Source organism: Salvelinus fontinalis, chromosome 22 (assembly GCF_029448725.1).
Source record: "Salvelinus fontinalis isolate EN_2023a chromosome 22, ASM2944872v1, whole genome shotgun sequence".
NCBI lineage: Eukaryota > Metazoa > Chordata > Actinopteri > Salmoniformes > Salmonidae > Salvelinus > Salvelinus fontinalis.
In genome coordinates, this window is record NC_074686.1 from 13628935 (window position 1) to 13650966 (window position 22032).

General features: G+C 45.4%; 2 protein-coding genes across 5 annotated transcripts in view; both read right to left on the reverse strand.

The window, feature by feature from the left end:
• The window catches only part of sdc3 (syndecan 3), a 57954-nt gene extending 56383 nt beyond the window's left edge, over nt 1–1571 (reverse strand). The window contains exon 1 of the mRNA XM_055876524.1: nt 1116–1571. Within this exon, the coding sequence (XP_055732499.1) occupies nt 1116–1175 (60 nt within the window). The 5' untranslated portion in view covers nt 1176–1571. The remainder of the gene's footprint in view (nt 1–1115) is intronic.
• A 2806-nt stretch (nt 1572–4377) lies between these two features.
• pum1 (pumilio RNA-binding family member 1) overlaps nt 4378–22032 on the reverse strand; it is a 44643-nt gene continuing 26988 nt past the window's right edge. For 2 of the 4 annotated variants that reach the window (XM_055876528.1, XM_055876527.1), the window contains exons 14-24: nt 18098–18283; nt 17678–17782; nt 17215–17457; nt 16810–17077; nt 12746–12875; nt 10901–11035; nt 10631–10768; nt 8183–8308; nt 7854–7975; nt 6887–7079; nt 4378–6729 (exon numbers count right to left, since the gene is read on the reverse strand). In XM_055876528.1, the coding sequence (XP_055732503.1) occupies nt 6598–6729; nt 6887–7079; nt 7854–7975; nt 8183–8308; nt 10631–10768; nt 10901–11035; nt 12746–12875; nt 16810–17077; nt 17215–17457; nt 17678–17782; nt 18098–18283 (1778 nt within the window). In that variant the 3' untranslated portion in view covers nt 4378–6597. Of the gene's footprint in view, nt 6730–6886; nt 7080–7853; nt 7976–8182; nt 8309–10630; nt 10769–10900; nt 11036–12745; nt 12876–16809; nt 17078–17214; nt 17458–17677; nt 17783–18079; nt 18284–22032 lie in introns of all 4 variants that reach the window. The other 2 variants (XM_055876526.1, XM_055876525.1) reach the window with 1 other exon arrangement.

Genomic DNA, 22032 nt, shown 5'->3' on the forward strand with positions numbered 1-22032 from the left:
TCATTGTAAATAAGAATGTTCTTAACTGACTTTTAACTGACCTGTCAAGTTACATAAAAAAATTAATTGGAGGATATTTTAGGCATTATGTGCTTTACCATTTTAAGCCAATAGCACTTTTGCATCCAAGATGGGCTGTAGACGGACTATAGATGGACTGTAGGCTATATGAAGAATTGTGTTATCATACCAAGAGCACAACGAACGACTTCTCCCGGTATGGAGGATAAATTGGTACCGGCTGGTGAGGGGGTGCTGAATGCGCATATGCGCGTGACGCACTGGTTGGTTCCGGAAGACGTGCGCATTCCTAATCAGTTCGCCTCGCGATTCCCGATGACATCATTCCCATCCCTTGCGCACCGCATCGCGTTTACTACAGCCCACCCCTTCTTCACCACCACATACACACACCCCCTCCGGTTACCAGAGAAGCCCCTGCGTTTTCCGGACAGGCCTCGTTAGCTCTCACCTCCGCCTCGGAAATAGACGCACGCACATAAAGAGTTCAACCCGGCAGCAGATCGAACACCCCACCGTGTCCCCTCGTCGCAGTAGGCCTACGGACTCGAGCATAATTTCCGGGGGATGTAAGTGAGCTCGCGAATCAGACGCCACAGAGCAGTTAACCGAATAAAGACCCGTAATAACCTAAATTAGGACGGATCCACTAATTACGCACACAACTCCCAAGTTCTCTCTGTGTGTGTGCGTAATTAGTGGGTCCCTTCTAATTGAGGTTATTGCAGGTCTTTATTCGGTTAACTGCTCTTTGGCGTCTAATTCGCGAGGCCTTTCTAAAAAATTAACCCCTGTCTGAGACACAAAGACCCGGGCAGAGACTGGGGCCGCGAGCCAGACGCGGGAATCACGGGCGGCTCGCGACCAAATGTGGGTCGAGTCCAATATTTACTACCGATCACCGAGTAGTACTTATGCCTCATTATCCACGAGCAACACACACAGGCAGACACGCACGCACACCAAATATATAGTTTATCAATACCCTATGGCCTATGCTATGGAACCCTAGATCCCGGACCACGTTGCGACATGATACATCCGTAGAAATGGAACAATAGAATACAAAAGACCCGGCAGACCAGTGCCCTTACCAGCGCGGAGTGAGCGAGCAGCGCCGCGAGGATCGTCATCAGACACGGCGGCAGCTTCATGCTGTGGCTGCGGGGCGCGAACCTTCACCGGGGAACAAGCGCTTCTCTCCGTAGGCAGTAGTCTCCAACTTCAGAGTGCACCGCCCCTCCTCGCGAACATCCGTCTGGCGTTTTATTAATCCGTATCGGTAAAACACTAAACCGGCGTGTGTCCTTCTCCGGTAATGGTACCAGGCATAAAACGAGTGGAGATTCCTTCTTCCTACGATGGAAGCCTTTTTCTTTCTATTATTTTGTCCCCCTCTGTTGGACCCTTTAGTGTTCAAGACCTGGTAGATATAGCCTACTACCGGGAGATGCCAGATCTCAGCTCTATCCTCCCCCTCTCTGTCGAAAGCAGGATGTTCCTTATTATGGCGACGCCGCTCGGCCTGGGAGAGTCTGGCAGAAGGGGTGTGTGTGTGTGTGTGTGTTAGGCGGGGGGGGGGGGGGGGGGGGGGGGATCTCCTCTGGCGGGCGAGGCGAGGATGCCCCCTGCAGCTCCGAATAGGCACCCACTGGCTGTTCCTCGCCTCTCTCACACACACACACAAACGCATTCATACACAGGGTTGGGCGGATTACTTGAAAAAATGAATTCCTTTAATGTTGATAGTTAGGCTTACATTAAATGAAGTAATTAGTAACGTAATCATTTGAATTACTCAAAAGGAGTAATGTAATCCGATTACTTTTAGACCAGACATAGCCGATTTTAAATTTGCAGCGTTTAAAATAGTTGTATTTCATTTAGTAACATTATTTCCAATAGTGTAAGAACATAGAGAACCTATAATTCACATGTTCTAATTGTGTGGGCATACAGGCTACACAAGGTTCCAAATATATTGTCACGGTGGCCTATTCAAACTGGTTGAATGAATAGACACGGCTTCAAAACATTCACACCTGGCCCACTGGTCAATCAAAGAAAAAACTAATGTCCGCAACTCTGGTATGCTCCCATGGTGATGTAATCAGACGCACAAAAAAGACAGCGTTTTGATCCGAAGACATTTCGATCTCTCTGTCTTTGTTGTGCGTCTGATTAAATCACCATAGGAGCAGTCTACCAGAGTTGCCGACATTCCTTTTTCCCTTGACGTTATTCTGTCCTGCACCTGATAAATTGGATATGCATGTTTCTCTTTTCCATTGGTCAATCACAGTCGTCTGTTCTTCATAAAGCTCCTGCCTTGCTTGCTGCTTTGTAGACTATTTAAACCGACTGTGTACGCTGCAACCTGGACTCAGAGGTAGACGTAACATAGTAAACGTAAATTCGGAGTACCCCAATTAGTATGTTATGTTTCGTATGATATGTATTCATTTGTGGATGTGCATCATCCATTTTGTATAAGTTATACATTTACATTTGTATGATGTTACAAATTCCAAATTGTCTGTGATGAGATTCAAACACGCAATATTTTGGTTGGTAGATGTTTGGTTATATATTTTTTGCCATAAGTAACCTGTCTTATGTAAGTATATTAAAGGTAAACATCTATTATTTTGAGTGTCACTTATTTACGTTTACTATGTTACTTATAGTCTGAGACTAGGCTGCACATTCGCTCTCTATCCCCTGTGCGCCCAGAGTGGGCCTGTCGGACAGAAAATTTGACAATGTGATATGAGAGCACAAAACATTATGTAGGCAAATTATTCTATTGGGGGGGGGGGGGGGGGGGGGGGGTTCTGAATACTCGGGAGCCCTATTTAGCCAGTAAAATATAGCAACAATTGCCTAATTGTCAAACCCAAACTTCATGACAGTTACTGGTTTAGGTTGCACATTAAAATATCTTGAATCATGCATTCTTGCTTGGATTAAACCATTTATTGAATCATACTTAGTAGGCCTACACTTCTTAATAAAGCATACTGAATGACTTTAAAGAATCGTGTGACCTACAATAAGAATCCATCCACCTTTGATGGGCGATCAGCAAGACAATAGAATCGAGAGCCTGTGAGACTTGCAGGGCGCATGGGTGCAACTCCAGGTTACCAGGGATGTGTCTGCGTTCAAAACAACTGGGAACTCGGAAATCTCTGACTTCTGAGTGTTCCAAGACAACTTTGAACTAGGAAAAAACTAGCTCCGACTGGGAATAATCCCTTTGAACGGTCATCCAACTCGGAATTCAAGCCGGGAACTCCTGCCTCTTTCAAAAACTCAGACTTTCCAACCTGAAGAACACTGAAGTCATATTTTACCTATTTTATCCCCCTGAGTTCCCAGTTGTCTTGAAAGTACCATTAGGCCAACCGGAGTCAGAGGGCCTTCACACCAACATATCCACTGATTCTACAGTAAAAGTAAACTGGGTCGCGTTCAGTAGCCTAGGCTAGATGCACAGGGAAAAACGTTTTGAAACATTTAACTGAACTTGAAGGTCAGTCAATTTCGATGTGTTTCTATGTTATTGCCTAGGCTACTCTACTGCTATGACCCTTTCCATTATACTGAGGTGAGGTGACATTAGCCTATTATTATTGGGCATGGGAGTGCATGTTCCCATGAGAAGTACCACTCTCCTGCCATTTTCTCACTTGTCCTTTGTTTTTTCGAGAACAGTTCAGCAGCTGAAGGCAAGGAGAAGAGAATGACTCTGTTGACTAAAGGAGTGTCTTCTGATGTAATGGTTTTTAAATATTTTAAACTGCACAAATGGCATCAAGCTGAATTACACACAATTTACAATGAAATAATATTTTTAAAAGGAGGCATTACAAAACACCATAATTATACAAATATGTCTTTCCCGATTCCCTTACCCTAACAAAAGTTGATAAAAATTCTGGGATTGTTGGTTTATTTGGTGGCTGTATAAAAAAAGCTCTTCCTTTCTTGGAGGACAATACAACTATACTTATTTTATAGGCTTCAAGGCTAGTACTGTTTTATCACTCTGCAGAGAGAAGGCTCTATATGTGTACTCTTAAATGATCAAACCAATCAAAGAATAAATAGAAACCAATCAATCATTTGAAATAATCAATCATCCTAAATGTAGCTAGGTCATCAGTCATGGATAAAAAGCTTCCTCGCAGCAGTTATATCAGCTCAAGTAAGAAAAGACAAGTGATGTACTTTGCATCTCCCTCACTCCATTCTTAGGTGTGGTGAGGATGATCAAATCCCATCTCAACACGGCTCCGTGTGTTACCCAACACAAATCAGAGACAGACAAACAAAAACCACTCGAAATGACACTTCAAATTTTGACTGTTTTTTTGTTCAGTTTTGTTTCAAAATAAAGACTCACATCATTGTTTAGAGACAATCTACAACAGGAGTTACAAAAAATAGTTGCCCAGGCAATAAACATACACAGGTTTCTGTTATAACTATACACATTATGGTTACAGGTGGTGCTCCTATTCATATACACAAGGCTCGCTGCCCCAAATGTACACCGTGTCGCTGCCGTCTGCCACAGCGGTAATCATGGTTACAGAGGGCAAGACAGGCGACGCCCGGTCTTTTCCCGGGGGACATGGACATATGATATGATACATCACTTTTACAGGACTAATATAGGTCAAAAAAAAAAAAACACACCACTCTCCTCTTTTCTGTACAACTCATTGTTTCACTTTACCCCCCTGAGAGAGGGGGAGATTGGGCAGATAGAGGGGTTTGAGGTAGACTCAGCGATGACTGTACACCGTAGAGCTACTTCCTTCTTTGAGACTTAAGTAACAACACCTTTCATATATCATGCCTCAAGATGAGCCAATAGTGGTAGTGTTGGCAGATTTGAAATAGGTTGTTGTAGACGTCTGCAAGCAGGAAGTCGCTCCGTTGTGTACGATGTCATATCACGGCGTCTACCTTTAAACTCATGGCCCCTCACCCCCTTCCCTCAGAATTCCTATAAAAAGATCTAAAAAACAAATACAGCTTCATGTTAAAGCAGAAATGACTACTACTAACAGTGTGTCCTGTGGTGGTGGTAACAATCCCCAAACTACACCGCAAACGTTTTGCGTGTTCCGTAAGCGTAATGTTTTTGGACTGCTACACCAGAAGTGGGAAACCACTTTATCAGTTATTTACACTTCAGTCAGACGCCAGTTCTCTCTCTGCGTTTTAAATAGACTTGAAGTGTAAAAAGACTTGTCTCGTTGATTTCAGTGGATTCGTTTCAACTGTGGCTAACAAATGTTTAGTAAATGGATAAACCACGTTTGCAGTGTAGTTTGGGGGTTGGGGAGGTGGTGTAGTTCAGGCAGTGAGTAGAAGGTCAAACCAGAGGGTGGTGGTGGGAGGGGGCTTTGTACAAGTACTACGCAGTATAGAAAGGGCTTTTCAAAACAAAAATTTGATATTACAATTTACAATATACAACAACTTATATGTCACAACCAAGGAGGTGAGAATATACACTGAAATGCACAATAGTTTTTCTAAGATTTTAGTTTTTTGTGTGAGTTTTTGTTTTTTATATCGTCTGATACCAAAAAGGGTGGTAAATCACTTTTACATTACAAGGGTTTACAAATGTACAATTATACAGTCAGAAATATGTGTTCACTACTAGGATACATTATAGATACAGATTCAACATCAAAAACCAGAAAAACTACAAAGTTTTATATATATATTTATATATATATATATATATGCAAAGGTCTACACCAAGTATACACGCTATATATAGAAGCAAGACCGGAAACGAATCTCCCATGCTAAATGATCTGTGTGCTGGTAAGCTCATGGCGTGTGTGTGTAGGGTGCATGTGTAGCATGTGTGTGTGGTGTGTGCGTGTCTGTTTGTGTATGGTGTGTTGTCTGAGTTGGTGACGTCAGACAAATTAAATACGTTTGTTCCATCCCATACTTGCGCTAGGACAGTGTGTGGCCGCAGCAGTAGCAACAAAGTTAAATGATTCTAATTGATTTAAAAGACGAATAAAGGAAAACAAAAAAAAGGGAGAGGAATGGAGGGGTGGGATGCTTGGGTTGGGGGAGGGGCTAAATTAACCAAGGCTTCCTGTTTAGACAGGCCCCTCCCAATGGGCTACCATGGGGGTAAGAGTGAGCGGGAGGGATGGAGTATTTAAAGAGGGTCCTACATGATGTAATTGGGGGGTAGGATAGTAGTTTACATGATCTCATTAGGAGGGGAATAAAGGGGAGGAGGGGGTATAGGGTTACGGGTGTCGGGAATAATGGGGTATATATGGATAGTAGTTTACACGATGCCACTAGGCGGGCCACTCCGTTCTTCATGTAGGGTATAGGCCAGGGGTTATGGTACAGAAGACAAGACATTCCAATACAACGTCAGCTGTGCACAGAGAGAGGGTGGTCGGCGTTTATGTTGAATGGCCACCGTTTCTCCCACACTCAGCAGATGATCTACTGCACACGGCTGACGTACATGTTGGTCCGTCTTGTCCTTAAGGGTTAGAGTGTAAGGGTAGTAGTTTACATGATGCCATTGGGAGGGCCACAGAGAGGGCCCAGGTCCACTCCATTCTTCATGTAGTATTTCTCCAGCTTAGCCAGGATGTGTTTGCCATACGTATACTTCCTCAGAGTGGAGATGTGGGGCCGGATCTGATGGGGAGAGAGAAATAAGTACACAAAACACAATTGCATAACCATCGATACATATATTTCTAGAGCTTTGAGATAACACGAATGAAAAACCGCTATACAAAATAAATCACACACACACTACTTCTCTCTTTCAAACACACACACAGGTCCCAACCTTGTGCATTACGATCTTCCTCTGTGTTGGTTCAGCCACGTCAATCATCTTCTGAACCACGTAGTTGGCGTACTGGTCCTTCATCATGGTGTACAAGGCGCTGTGGGGCCCCTCCGTCAGGCTACACACCTCGTCTATTAACACGGCCCGCTCTGCACGGGACGCATGGCTCACACACTTCTCCACCACGTTACTGCAGAGAGAGGCTGGGTTAGCCACGGATTCTGCTTGGCCTTTTGCGTTCTAGGCCAGGTTAACTGTAACTTTGACAACCACAGATACAAAACGGGTTTATAAACAATGTTCCCTCTATGCTACGTACGGGCAAGCAGCTCTCCTGGGACTGTCGCGCAGAATAAATATCAACCCGCGCAGAGAAGCACAAGATTTAACTTCACTCAACTAGTTTTCCCCTTTAGTTAACACTACCTATGTGGGAATTGTGATCGAATCAACTCAAGATCAGCCACTTTCAACGCAACATACCGAAACAAAATTAGGCAAGATATTTTCTTGTAGGCAGAGCGCATTGGAGTAGGATTTTCTGTAATAATGGTTGGGAATAATAATTCATTTTATACAGTGGTTTCTTGTGTCAAACAACATTTTCATTTACGTCCTTGTCTGAAGGACAAGTGGATAAACAGGTTAATGTCAAGCCCTGCATGTTTTTCCCCAAAAGGCTCATGGAACATAGGCCTACATTGAACACCACACATTGGCTGCTACTGTAGGCTTCATGATAGAACAGCTATTTCCATGTTAAAATGTTATAGGACGCATGTTTTCCATTGTTTTTGATGGTATGCCACTCTGGTAGGTCTACATTATGATCCAATAGCCACAGTAGTCTACTTGGCCACTGTTATAACTAACTTAAAGCAGTTTGCGCTGAGCAGACCTGAAATTTGGTCAATGACCAAAAAAATGATGAACCAATATGATTGCTTGATGTGCGAGTGTGTACCTGGCAAACTTGTGTTGGCTCAGCCCCAGTACGTTTCCTCTGATCTCAGCTACTATCTTACTCTTGTCCTCCGCTCTGCCGTGTTCTAATACATGCTGGATCACATAGTTACCATACTGGTCCTGGACAGAGAGAGAGATTTACACACAGTTTGGCATTTAGCTACTTGACAAGTCTGAACATTTGTTCAACCAGTTCCAGCCTTAAACACAATACAGAATGTCAGTGTGATGACAATGTCCTGATCTGGACATCAGCAGATGCAAAACAAACATATGAAAAATTTTGCAACAAATTGTCTGGTGAAACCGGTGGTGTGTGCGTTTTACCTGCACCAGTTGTTCAGTGTGTTGGTGCAGCTCCTCCAGAATGGGCAGGGTCTGGTCTGGAAGGCAGTGTTCTAGAATACGCTGGATCACTCTACAGCCGTACGGGTGGGTGGAGAGGGCAAACACCTGCAGAGAGACACACACACATTATGCACACACCACAGACCTTAAAAACCTCTTGTCAATAGGGGGTGCTGTTAGCACTTTGTAATAATTACGTTCCCAAATTAAACTGCCTCATACTCAATTCTTGCTCGTACAATATGCATATTATTATTACTATTGGATAGAAAACACTCTAGTTTCTAAAACCGTTTGAATTATATCTGTGAGTGAAACAGAACTGGACTTAGAGCAATTTTCCTATGTGGATGTGAGAATGCAAAATTTTGCAAGCTGCTCTGAGATCTGTTTATAAATCTGCCTATCTTCTATTGGTTGAGATGCACTGCATACGCCTTCCCCTGAATGTTAGCGAATAGGGAGACTTGAAATGGAGTCTCTACGTAGATCTGAAAGGTTATAAATAGCTTGGCAAGGACGTGTCTGGTCTTTTCCCTCTTCGCTCTGACGCACGGAGGAGCTTGGCATATCGTACTAGAACCTTCGGTTATAGCTCTTAGAAATTTCCGGCTGTGTTTTTATTCGATATAGGTGTTGAAGACATCGTAATGTTGTTATTTTAAGCCAAATTATATCAGTTTATGTCAGTATATTGCGATTTTCAGGTATTTATTTTCGTGGCGTTCTAGGGAGTTGGGTATCTCTGTCTCAAATGCTAATGTTTACTGCTAATTGCAACGTTGAAGAGGACGTTCTACAACCGAGCAACGATTCTTTTGGACAAAGGACACCTTTCCCAAGATTCTGATGGGAGTTCATCAAAAAGTAAGAACTATTTATGCTGATAATTCGTTGTTCTGTTGAAAAATGTCAAATGCATAAGCCGCCATTAATTTCAGTGCAGCCTTGCTTTAACGCACGCTGTATGTTGAAGTAACGTTAATTTTAAAATTGTAACACAGCGATTGCATTAAGAACTCATTTGTCTTTCATTTGCTGTCCAACCTGTATTTTTTAGTCAAGTTTAGGATTAGTTACTGATTAGAATAGGTGCCTCTACAAAGATTTCTCCCGACATTTTCTGGGCAGCTTGGCAACTTTTCTCATTGTATAACCACGATTTGTGCCGCTAAATATGCACATTTTCGAACAAACTCTATATGCATTGTGTAATATGATGTTATAGGACTGTCATCTGAAGAATTATGAGAAGGTTAGTGAAAGAATTAATATATTTTGGTGGTTTATACCTTATCGCTATTTTTGGCTTGAATCAATGCTGTTGTGATGTTTGCTATTGTGGTAAGCTAATATAACGCTATATTGTGTTTTTGCTGTAAAACACTTAGAAAATCTGAAATATTGGCTGGATTCACAAGATCTGTGTCTTTCATTTGCTGTACGCTGTGTATTTTTAAGAAATGTTTTACGATGCGTAATTAGGTAATACACAATGGTCTCTGTATTTATTCTAGTTGCTTTGATGAGAGTTGTGATGGTGGCTGCAATGGTAAACTATGATTTATACCTGAAATATGCACATTTTTCTAACAAAACATATTTATTGTATAGCATATGTTATCAGACTGTCATCTGATGAAAGTGTTTCTTGGTTAGTGGCTATTTATATCTTTATTTGGTCGAATTTGTGATAGCTACTGATGCAGTAAGAAAATGGTGGAGTAAAAAAAGTGGTGTCTTTTGCTAACGTGGTTAGCTAATAGATTTACATATTGTGTCTTCCCTGTAAAACATTTTAAAAATCAGAAATGATGGCTGGATTCACAAGATGTGTATCTTTCATTTGGTGTCTTGGACTTGTGATTTCATGAACATTTTATTATATGATATCCCTGTGGCTTTAGGCTAGGCTATGCTAGTCAGCTTTTTTGATGGGGGGGGGGTCCCGGATCCGGGTTTGTGACTCGTTAGATTAACACACCTGACATAACTGATGGCTCATTCACACACCAGTGAAAGACTGAAGAAAGCCAATTCCCAATGACCTACTTAACTAGACAAACAATCACTAACGTTTACACAACTATCTCCTGAGTGGGAATGGAAACACGCAGGAATGTGGAAATCGGTACAATTGAGAAATCCAAGAGCCCAATCCAATGTGACTAATATACAGACAATCTTTATGTGAGCTGAAAAAAATACAATTTATAGTGCATTAGCTCACTCTCCCACAGTCAGCGAAGCACAGGCACAATATTCTCTTTAAAAACACACTCTTTATGGTCATTTTTAACTTTAGCCAGTGGATGGAAGATGGTTACCTCTGGGTTGCCACTGGGCTGCTGTTGCCATTAACATGGTGACCCACGTGTTCCCTGCAGGCGATGTGTGTGTGTGAGAGAGAGTGTGCGCGTCACCCACCTGTCCCTTGAAGGCGTCTATTATGAAGTGTAGTGCGTGGGGCTGAACACACTCAATACACTTCTGCACCACGTGGTTGCCGTTCTGATCCTTCACACACTTCAATACATGGCCGTCCAGCTCCCGCACCATCTCACTCTGCAACACACACAGGGTTAGAGATAGATGAACACACCAAAGCACACAGTCTATAGTTGTTATTTGCGTGGAGGCTCCTCATACACAGACATGGACGATGTGCACACACACACACGGCAGTACAATACGTACTATAACTTGTTGGTCTGAGGGGATGAACTCCAGGGCCTTCTGTATGACTCTACAGCCATACATCTGCAGGGCCAGAGACAGGACATGACCCCTGATCCTCTCTGCTAGAGCCAGCTTTTGGTCCAGACTGCCAAACTACACAAAGAGGGAGACCGAGAGGGAGAAGAGACAGAACAGCTAACACAAACACTTCCCGATGATGTACAGTACCATTAAAAAAAGTATTCACACCCCTTTAATTTCCCCCATATTGTTGTGTTACAGCCTGAATTTAAAACAGACTAAATTGAGCTGTGTCACTGACCTACACACAATACCCCATAATGTCAAGGTGGAATTATGTTTTCAAAAATGTTTACAAATGAAAAGCTGAAATGTCTTGAGTCAATAAGCATTCAACCCCTTTGTTATGGCAAGCCTAAATTAATTCAGGAGTAAAAATGTGTTTAACAAGTCCCATAAGTTGCATGGGCTGTGTGCAATAAGTGTTAAACATTCTTTTTTTAATTGACTACCAAACACCTGTACCCCACACACGCAATTATCTGTAAGTAGTGAATTTCAAACACAGATTTAACCACAAAAACCAGCAAGGATTTCCAATGCCTCGTAAAGAAGGGTACCTATTGCTAGACGGGTAAAAATACAAAAAGTAGACATTGAATATCGCTTTTAGCATGGTGAAGTTATTAAATACACTTTGGGTGTATCAATACACCCAAAGATACAGGCGTCCTTCCTAACTCAGTTGCCGGAGAGGAAGGAAACCACTCAGGGATTTTACCATGAGGCAATGGTGACTAAAACAGTTACATAGTTTAATGGCTGTGATAGGAGAAAACAGACGATGTAACAACATTGTAGTTACTCCACAATACTAACCTAAATGACAGAGTGAAAAAGGAAACCAGTAAAGAATAAAAAATACCAAAATATGCATCCTGTTTGCAATAACGCACTAGAATAATACTGCAAAAACAATGAGGCAAAGATATTAACTTTATTTCCTGAATACAAAGCATTACTAAGGGGAAAATCCAACAAATCACTGAGTACCACTCTTCATATTTTCAAGAATGGTGGCGGCTACATCATGTTATGGGTATGCTTGTAAATCGTCAAGGAATATGGTTACAGGACAAAAATAAACAGAATAGAGCTAAGCACAAGCAGAATCCTAGAGGAAAACCTGGTTGAGTCTGCTTTCCAACAGACACCGGGAGACAAATTCACCTTTCAGCAGGACAATAATCTAAAACACAAGGCCAAATATACACTGGAGTTGTTTATCAAGACGACATTGAATGTTCCTGAGTGGCCTAGTTAAAGTTAACTTAAATCAGCTTGAAAATCTATGCAAGACTTGGAAATGGCTGTCTATCAATGGCCAATCTGACAGAGATGGAAGAAGTAAAAAAAAAGAAGAAAAAAAATTGGGAAAATATTCTACAATCCAGGTTTACAAAGCTCTTACAGAGACTTACCCAGAAATAGTCACAGCTGTACTCACTGCCAACAGTGATGACTGCTGTGAAAGTCTTTAAAATCCTGTTTTCACTTTGTCATTATAGTGTAGAGTCTAGATTTTTTTTTTTTTATTATTTAAAAAAAAATGAATTCAGGCTGTAACAACAAATGTGTAAAAAGTCAAGGGGTATGAATACCTTCTGAAGGCACTGTAGCAGTCAAAACACATATTTTACACACAGAGACAGGCCTGTTAGAAATTAGCCCCCCAAATACACACAACTCAAAGAACTTCTGGATTAGGTACCTGTCAAAAAACACACAATTGCCCACATACACACAGACGGGTCTGATACCAACATAAACGTTCACACAAACCTCAAAGAACTTCTGGATGACGTAGTTTCCAAAGACGTCGACCATGAGTTGATAGGCAGCCTGGAGGATCTCACTAAAGACCAGCTGACGCTCCGCTGAGCTGGCCCTCTCCAACTTCAACTGGATAAACCTGGAGGGGGGAAAATAGTTCTTTTCATTATCATCTTTGACTCAACTAGGGATAAAACGGTTACCGGTTTCACGATAAACCACGGTAAAATGCCCAACAATTAGTATTACCGTTTCTAACTTTAATTATCCATTAAATCGTTTGATTACCACAGTTTGAAAAACTCACAGTAAATACTGTCGAGCATCAACCAAAGTTAGCAACAGTCTGACGCAGGCGCAGCATGCAACGTGGGTTTTGTTTAGTGTGAAAACATGGCGGAAGGCAGTGACAGCGCTCAGGAGATTTTTCAGCCTTCTAAGAGGACCAAATCTGAAGTGTGGTCGTATTTTGTGTTTTACAAGAGTGCCGAGGGAAACTTAAATCGAAGATGGTCACCCTGTCTGCAGAACATGCAACACTTCAAATCTCTTGAGTGGTCTTCGTGACCACCACCCCCTACATTATTGCAAATGCAAGGTCAATTAACTTTCAGCTCAATGCATGATGTGGGGACTTCGGAATGGGGAAAAATGTCATGGTTTGTCCATCTAACTTGCTAACAGCTTGTCAATAATGTAAACTGAAGCTTTCAGTGTTACCTACTGTTGTAAAACCACTACACGTTGTTCTGCTGCTGTATGCGTCGTGTGTCTACAGACTCTATTCACCCATTGCACACGATAACTAGTACTTTAGTCACCCAACCAACACATTTTGTTCATTTCAAATCTGTCAGTTGTCGACTTGGTTGTAAAAGTGTTCCAACTGGAGAAACACTATAGACTCCTATACAAGACAATTGTTGGGCTCATTGCAATTACTATCACTGTCTTAAGACTCATTTGTATTTATGTAAATTGTGCATGGGGTCATTGCATATACTCAAATGCAACACAGAAGATGGACTGTGTGTGTGTAATAATAATAATTATAAATGTGACAACACCAATAATAATGCATTTGCTATTCCCTATTAGAGTGGGCGTGCAGCAGGCAAACCCAGTGATGCTACTGGTCCCTCATCTACAGTTGTGACAAACACTGAGCAAGCATTTAAAAAAGGCAGGCTGCTTATGCACCCACAGCAAAAAAATGCTCAGACCTCACTCCAGCCCTTTCATATTACATTGCATGATGCCATTTCAAACTGTTGAGAGGCCTGGCTTTCTGAGGCTGATAAAGGTGCCATGTTGCTAATTTTATTTGTTGTTTGTTTATTGGATTGCTTACTTAAGGTTGTGTTCATTAAAACCTGCACTAGGGAAACTTTTACCTCTCATGGCCGCAGTGCCATTTTTAATGTTATTATTTTAATGATTTATGCAAACAAAAAGTGCATAGTGCTGCTAATTTTATTTGTTGTTTGTTGGTTTTCAATATAAAACTTGGTGAAATGATTTCAGTGTATCAGTACTTTTTGAACATTTCCAGCACATTTTAAAACACCCCGATAATACGGATAACCGCGCTAAAACGGATAATACGGATAACCGCGCTAAAACGGATAATACGGATAACCGCGCTAAAACGGATAATACGGATAACCGCGCTAAAACGGATAATACGGATAACCGCGCTAAAACGGATAATACGGATAACCGCGCTAAAACGGATAATACGGATAACCGCGCTAAAACGGATAATACGGATAACCGCGCTAAAACGGATAATACGGATAACCGCGCTAATAGGGATAATACGGATAACCGCGCTAATAGGGATAATACGGATAACCGCGCTAATAGGGATAATACGGATAACCGCGCTAATAGGGATAATACGGATAACCGCGCTAATAGGGATAATACGGATAACCGCGTTAATACGGATAACCGCGCTAATAGGGATAATACGGATAACCGCGTTAATACGGATAATACGGATAACCGCGCTAATAGGGATAATACGGATAACCGCGTTAATACGGATAATACGGATAACCGCGCTAATAGGGATAATACGGATAACCGCGCTAATAGGGATAATACGGATAACCGCGCTAATAGGGATAATACGGATAACCGCGCTAATAGGGATAATACGGATAACCGCGCTAATACGGATAATACGGATAACCGCGCTAATAGGGATAATACGGATAACCGCGTTAATACGGATAATACGGATAACCGCGCTAATAGGGATAATACGGATAACCGCGTTAATACGGATAATACGGATAACCGCGCTAATAGGGATAATACGGATAACCGCGCTAATAGGGATAATACGGATAACCGCGCTAATAGGGATAATACGGATAACCGCGCTAATAGGGATAATACGGATAACCGCGCTAATAGGGATAATACGGATAACCGCGCTAATAGGGATAATACGGATAACCGCGCTAATAGGGATAATACGGATAACCGCGCTAATAGGGATAATACGGATAACCGCGCTAATAGGGATAATACGGATAACCGCGCTAATAGGGATAATACGGATAACCGCGCTAATAGGGATAATACGGATAACCGCGCTAATAGGGATAATACGGATAACCGCGCTAATAGGGATAATACGGATAACCGCGCTAATAGGGATAATACGGATAACCGCGCTAATAGGGATAATACGGATAACCGCGCTAATAGGGATAATACGGATAACCGCGCTAATAGGGATAATACGGATAACCGCGCTAATAGGGATAATACGGATAACCGCGCTAATAGGGATAATACGGATAACCGCGCTAATAGGGATAATACGGATAACCGCGCTAATAGGGATAATACGGATAACCGCGCTAATAGGGATAATACGGATAACCGCGTTAATACGGATAATACGGATAACCGCGCTAATAGGGATAATACGGATAACCGCGTTAATACGGATAATACGGATAACCGCGCTAATAGGGATAATACGGATAACCGCGCTAATAGGGATAATACGGATAACCGCGCTAATAGGGATAATACGGATAACCGCGCTAATAGGGATAATACGGATAACCGCGTTAATACGGATAATACGGATAACCGCGCTAATAGGGATAATACGGATAACCGCGCTAATAGGGATAATACGGATAACCGCGCTAATAGGGATAACCCCGATAATACTGATAACCCCGATAACCTAGATAATACTGATACTACAGATAACCGCGATACTGATAACCGCGATAACTGATAACCGTGATAATACTGATAATACAGATAACCGCGATAATACAGATAACCGTAAGTGATAACCGTGATAATACTGATACTTTTGGTCACTATAATCGCGATATAACATTTTCATACCGTTTCATCTCTAGATTCAACATGTTCCTATATTTCTGCATTGGCAATGTAAGCTCCAAAACTTTCCATACCAGTAAAGTGTATTGAATTGCATTGAGGGGGTTGAGAAATAAGGAGAGCGGGAGGAAAGAGAGACAGGAGATAGGGATGAGGAGAGAGATGAGGAGAGAGATGAAAGACATGAGAGAGAGGGATTGACATCATGGTTTTTAAATAGAACGTTCCAGTTGTAAAAGTCAGGTAGGTAGGCCCAGCATCCAAGCAGACAACATCTGGAGTCCATCATTGAGGATGAGACAGTAGGTCTATGTTTTGGTACTGGACAGGAGTGATGAGATTATTTGTGTGGTCTACGTCTCTACCTGCTGCCGTGCTGGTCCTGGCTGAACTCCATGTGTGTTCTCTACCTGGCTGAACTCCATGTGTGTGTCTCTACCTGGCTGAACTCCATGTGTGTGTCTCTACCTGGCTGAACTCCATGTGTGTGTCTCTACCTGGCTGAACTCCATGTGTGTGTCTCTACCTGCTGCCGTGCTGGTTCTGGCTGAACTCCATGTGTGTGTCTCTACCTGCTGCCGTGCTGGTCTTGGCTGAACTCCATGTGTGTGTCTCTACCTGCTGCCGTGCTGGTCCTGGCTGAACTCCATGTGTGTTCTCTACCTGGCTGAACTCCATGTGTGTGTCTCTACCTGCTGCCGTGCTGGTCCTGGCTGAACTCCATGATGTGCCCAGCAATCTCTCTCAGCTGCAGGTTCGGGTAGCGGTTGTTCCGGAAGTCTTCCAGGAGCCGGCTCCGCCCTGACGGCATCACATCCGACATTCCGTAGCGTAGCCGTGACGACGGGAAAAGCTGGCTGCTGGGAGAGAAGAGGGAGGAGCCAGAACTGGCACTGCGATATTTCGCCTCCGCCCCCGGAGCAGCAGAAATGAAACGACCACTGCCATTGGTCAGCCCTCCTGGGGGGAGGGTTCAGAGAGTAGTGATGGTTAGTACTGATTGGATAACATAATAATAACAATGATAGAATGTTATAATACACTAACCCCAAAAATACAATGCAAGTTATGTCAGCATGTTAATAGACTTCACTCACCCAGGTTGAGGTTGGATGAGGAGCTGTGATTGGACAGAGATGGGGGTGGGGTTAGGGAGTGGGAGGGGCCTTGGTTGGGCAGGGGCATTCCGACAGGCCCGGGGGAGGAGCTAAAGCCCAGGGTTCCGTTGTAGAACCCCCCGTGACCAATGGGAGTGAGACTCGACTGGGTGCGTTTGTACAGGTCACTACTGCCGGTCAGAGAGTCACGACGAGAACCACTCCCACCACTGGAGTTAGCCACTGGAAGGAGACAGAGACCATAAAACACACACACAGCTGTCACTATAGTTGGCCGGTAGAGGGAGTTATACACAGAGGAGAGCAGGCTACAGACAGTTAAACACAGAATGAGAAGCCTCTCCATCCAGCCTCCTGAATATCAGCCTTGGGTTGCACATGGATAGAGAGGGAGAGATGAGACAATAAAACACCACAGACACACAGTCACACACACACACACCTGCGGTCCCAAAGCCTCCCAGCGTAGCTCCCAGCGTAGCTCCCAGTGAAGAGTTGCTCTGACCGAACCCCAGAGAGGCAGAGCCAGGGCCTGGCTGGGTGGAGCCTGTAGAGAAAACACCATATCACTCTCTTTAATCTACATTTGTTTCGGAATTTAAATGGTAAATGAAATAATATTTGCACACACATTTTGGCCACGTTCCAGGCTGACTACATTGCAGACCCCTGCGGGATCTAACGTCTGGATAGATATTTGACATATCAACTAAACGCGTAATGATATAAGAATCTGATGCCAGACTGCGAAGTCGATGAAACGGCATGCAACCATTGAAACGTCTGCAATGTAGTTCGCCTGGAACACAACATCTGTCAATTCACCCGTTTTGTTTTCACTCACAGTACGTTGTTTGGCTACCTTGAGAGAAGAGGGAGGAGCTCTGGGAGGAGTTGCTGAGAGAGGAGGATCCATAAAAGGAGTTTCCTGACATAGCCCCTCCCCCCTGCTGCTGAGGCTGCTGGGATTGCATGCCTCGGAACGGACCATTGGCCCCGCCTCCCATACCGCCGTTAGCCGCGCCACCTGCAGCTGCTGCAGCCGCCACTGGAGAGGCAGAGCGAGAGAGGTAGCGAGAGAGAGAGAGAGAGATAGCGCGCGAGAGAGAGAGAGAGGCAGCGAGAGAGAGAGGCAGCGAGAGAGAGAGGCAGCGAGAGAGAGAGGCAGCGAGAGAGAGAGGCAGCGAGAGAGAGAGGCAGCGCGAGAGAGAGGCAGCGCGAGAGAGAGGTAAAGAGAGGTAGCGAGAGAGAGGTAGCGCGAGAGAGAGAGAGAGAGGGGTAGCGAGAGAGAGAGAGAGAGAGAGGGGTAGCGAGAGAGAGGGGTAGCGAGAGAGAGAGAGAGAGAGGGGTAGCGAGAGAGAGGGGTAGCGAGAGAGAGAGGCAGCGAGAGAGAGAGGTAGCGCGAGAGAGAGGTAAAGAGAGGTAGCGCGAGAGAGCGCGAGAGAGAGGTAAAGAGAGGTAGCGCGAGAGGGGTAGCGAGAGAGAGAGAGGGGTAGCGAGAGAGAGAGAGGGGTAGCGAGAGAGAGAGAGGGGTAGCGAGAGAGAGAGAGGGGTAGCGAGAGAGAGAGAGGGGTAGCGAGAGAGAGAGAGGGGTAGCGAGAGAGAGAGAGGGGTAGCGAGAGAGAGAGAGGGGTAGCGAGAGAGAGAGAGGGGTAGAGAGAGAGAGAGAGAGGGTAGCGAGAGAGAGAGAGAGGGGTAGCGAGAGAGAGAGAGGGGGTAGCGAGAGAGAGAGAGGGGTAGCGAGAGAGAGAGAGGGGTAGCGAGAGAGAGAGAGGGGTAGCGAGAGAGAGAGGGGTAGCGAGAGAGAGAGGGGTAGCGAGAGAGAGAGGGGTAGCGAGAGAGAGAGGGGTAGCGAGAGAGAGAGAGGGGTAGCGAGAGAGAGAGGGGTAGCGAGAGAGAGAGGGGTAGCGAGAGAGAGGGGTAGCGAGAGAGAGGGGTAGAGAGAGAGAGGGGTAGCGAGAGAGAGAGAGGTAGAGAGAGAGAGAGAGAGAGGTAGAGAGAGAGAGAGAGAGAGGTAGAGAGAGAGAGAGAGAGAGGTAGAGAGAGAGAGAGAGAGAGGTAGAGAGAGAGAGAGAGAGAGGTAGAGGTAGAGAGAGAGAGGTAGAGAGGTAGAGGTAGAGAGGTAGAGGTAGAGAGGTAGAGGTAGAGAGGTAGAGAGAGAGAGAGGTAGAGAGAGAGAGGTAGAGAGGTAGAGGTGTAGCGAGAGAGAGGTGTAGCGAGAGAGAGGTGTAGCGAGAGAGAGGGGTAGCGAGAGAGAGGGGTAGCGAGAGAGAGGGGTAGCGAGAGAGAGGGGTAGCGAGAGGAGGGGAGCGAGGAGAGGGGTAGCGAGAGAGAGGGGGTAGCGAGAGAGAGGGGTAGCGAGAGAGAGGGGTAGCGAGAGAGAGGGGTAGCGAGAGAGAGGGGTAGCGAGAGAGAGGGGTAGCGAGAGAGAGGGGTAGCGAGAGAGAGGGGTAGCGAGAGAGAGGGGTAGCGAGAGAGAGGGGTAGCGAGAGAGAGGGGGAGCGAGAGAGAGGGGTAGCGAGAGAGAGGGGTAGCGAGAGAGAGGGGTAGCGAGAGAGAGGGGTAGCGAGAGAGAGGGGTAGCGAGAGAGAGGGGTAGCGAGAGAGAGGGGGTAGCGAGAGAGAGGGGGTAGCGAGAGAGAGGGGTAGCGAGAGAGAGGGGTAGCGAGAGAGAGGGGTAGCGAGAGAGAGGGGTAGCGAGAGAGAGGGGGTAGCGAGAGAGAGGGGGTAGCGAGAGAGTGGGGTAGCGAGAGAGTGGGGTAGCGAGAGAGTGGGGTAGCGAGAGAGTGGGGTAGCGAGAGAGTGGGGTAGCGAGAGAGAGGGGTAGCGAGAGAGAGGGGTAGCGAGAGAGAGGGGTAGCGAGAGAGTAGAGAGAGAGAGGGGTAGCGAGAGAGAGGGGTAGCGAGAGAGAGAGAGGTAGAGAGAGAGAGAGAGAGAGGTAGAGAGAGAGAGAGAGAGAGAGGTAGAGAGAGAGAGAGAGAGAGAGAGAGAGAGAGAGGTAGAGAGGTAGAGGTAGAGAGGTAGAGGTAGAGAGGTAGAGGTAGAGAGGTAGAGGTAGAGAGAGAGAGGTAGAGAGAGAGAGAGAGAGAGAGAGAGGTAGAGAGAGAGAGAGAGAGAGAGAGGTAGAGAGAGAGAGAGAGAGAGGTAGAGAGAGAGAGAGAGGTAGAGAGAGAGAGAGAGAGAGAGGTAGAGAGAGAGAGAGAGAGAGAGGTAGAGAGAGAGAGAGAGAGAGGTAGAGAGAGAGAGAGGTAGAGAGAGAGAGGTAGAGAGAGAGAGGTAGAGAGAGAGAGGTAGAGAGAGGTAGAGAGAGGTAGAGAGAGAGAGGTAGAGAGAGGTAGAGAGAGAGAGGTAGAGAGAGAGAGGTAGAGGTAGAGAGGTAGAGGTAGAGAGGTAGAGGTAGAGAGGTAGAGGTAGAGAGGTAGAGGTAGAGAGGTAGAGAGGTAGAGAGAGAGAGGTAGAGGTAGAGAGAGAGAGAGAGGTAGAGAGAGAGAGAGAGAGGTAGAGAGAGAGAGAGAGAGAGGTAGAGAGAGAGAGAGAGAGAGGTAGAGAGAGAGAGGTAGAGAGAGAGAGGTAGAGAGAGAGAGGTAGAGAGAGAGAGGTAGAGAGGTAGAGGTAGAGAGGTAGAGGTAGAGAGAGAGAGGTAGAGAGGTAGAGAGAGAGAGAGAGAGGTAGAGGTAGAGAGAGAGAGAGAGAGGTAGAGAGAGAGAGAGAGAGAGAGAGGTAGAGAGAGAGAGGTAGAGAGAGAGAGGTAGAGAGAGAGAGGTAGAGAGAGAGAGGTAGAGAGAGAGAGGTAGAGGTAGAAAGGTAGAGAGAGAGAGAGAGAGGTAGAGAGAGAGAGGTAGAGAGAGAGAGGTAGAGAGAGAGAGGTAGAGAGAGAGAGGTAGAGAGAGAGAGGTAGAGGTAGAAAGGTAGAGGTAGAGAGGTAGAGAGAGAGAGGTAGAGGTAGAGAGGTAGAGAGAGAGAGGTAGAGGTAGAGAGGTACAGAGGTAGAGAGAGAGAGAGAGAGGGGTAGCGAGAGAGAGGGGTAGCGAGAGAGAGGGGTAGCGAGAGAGGGGGGTAGCGAGAGAGAGGGGTAGCGAGAGAGAGGGGTAGCGAGAGAGAGGGTAGCGAGAGAGAGGCGAGAGAGAGGGGTAGCGAGAGAGAGGGGTAGCGAGAGAGAGGGGTAGCGAGAGAGAGGGGTAGCGAGAGAGAGAGAGGGGGTAGCGAGAGAGAGAGCGGGGAGGGTAGCGAGAGAGAGGGGAGGGGTAGCGAGAGAGAGGGGTAGCGAGAGAGAGGGGTAGCGAGAGAGGGGTAGCGAGAGAGAGGGGTAGCGAGAGAGAGGGGTAGCGAGAGAGAGGGGTAGCGAGGAGAGAGAGGAGAGGGGGTAGCGAGAGAGAGGGGTAGCGAGAGAGAGGGGTAGCGAGAGAGAGGGGTAGAGAGAGAGAGAGGGTAGCGAGAGAGAGGGGTAGCGAGAGAGAGGGGTAGGAGAGAGAGGGGTAAGAGAGAGGAGAGAGAGAGGTAGAGAGAGAGAGAGAGAGAGGTAGAGAGAGAGAGAGAGAGAGAGAGGTAGAGAGAGAGTGAGAGAGAGAGGTAGAGAGAGAGTGAGAGAGAGAGGTAGAGAGAGAGTGAGAGAGGAGGAGGAGAGGAGAGGTGAGAGAGAGAGGTAGAGAGAGAGAGAGAGAGAGAGAGAGAGGTAGAGAGAGAGAGGAGAGAGAGGGTAGGAGTGAGAGAGGAAGGAGGAAGGAGAGGTAGGGTAGAGGAGGAGGTAGGAGAGGTAGAGGGTAGAGAGGGTAGAGGTAGAGAGGTAGAGGGTAGAGAG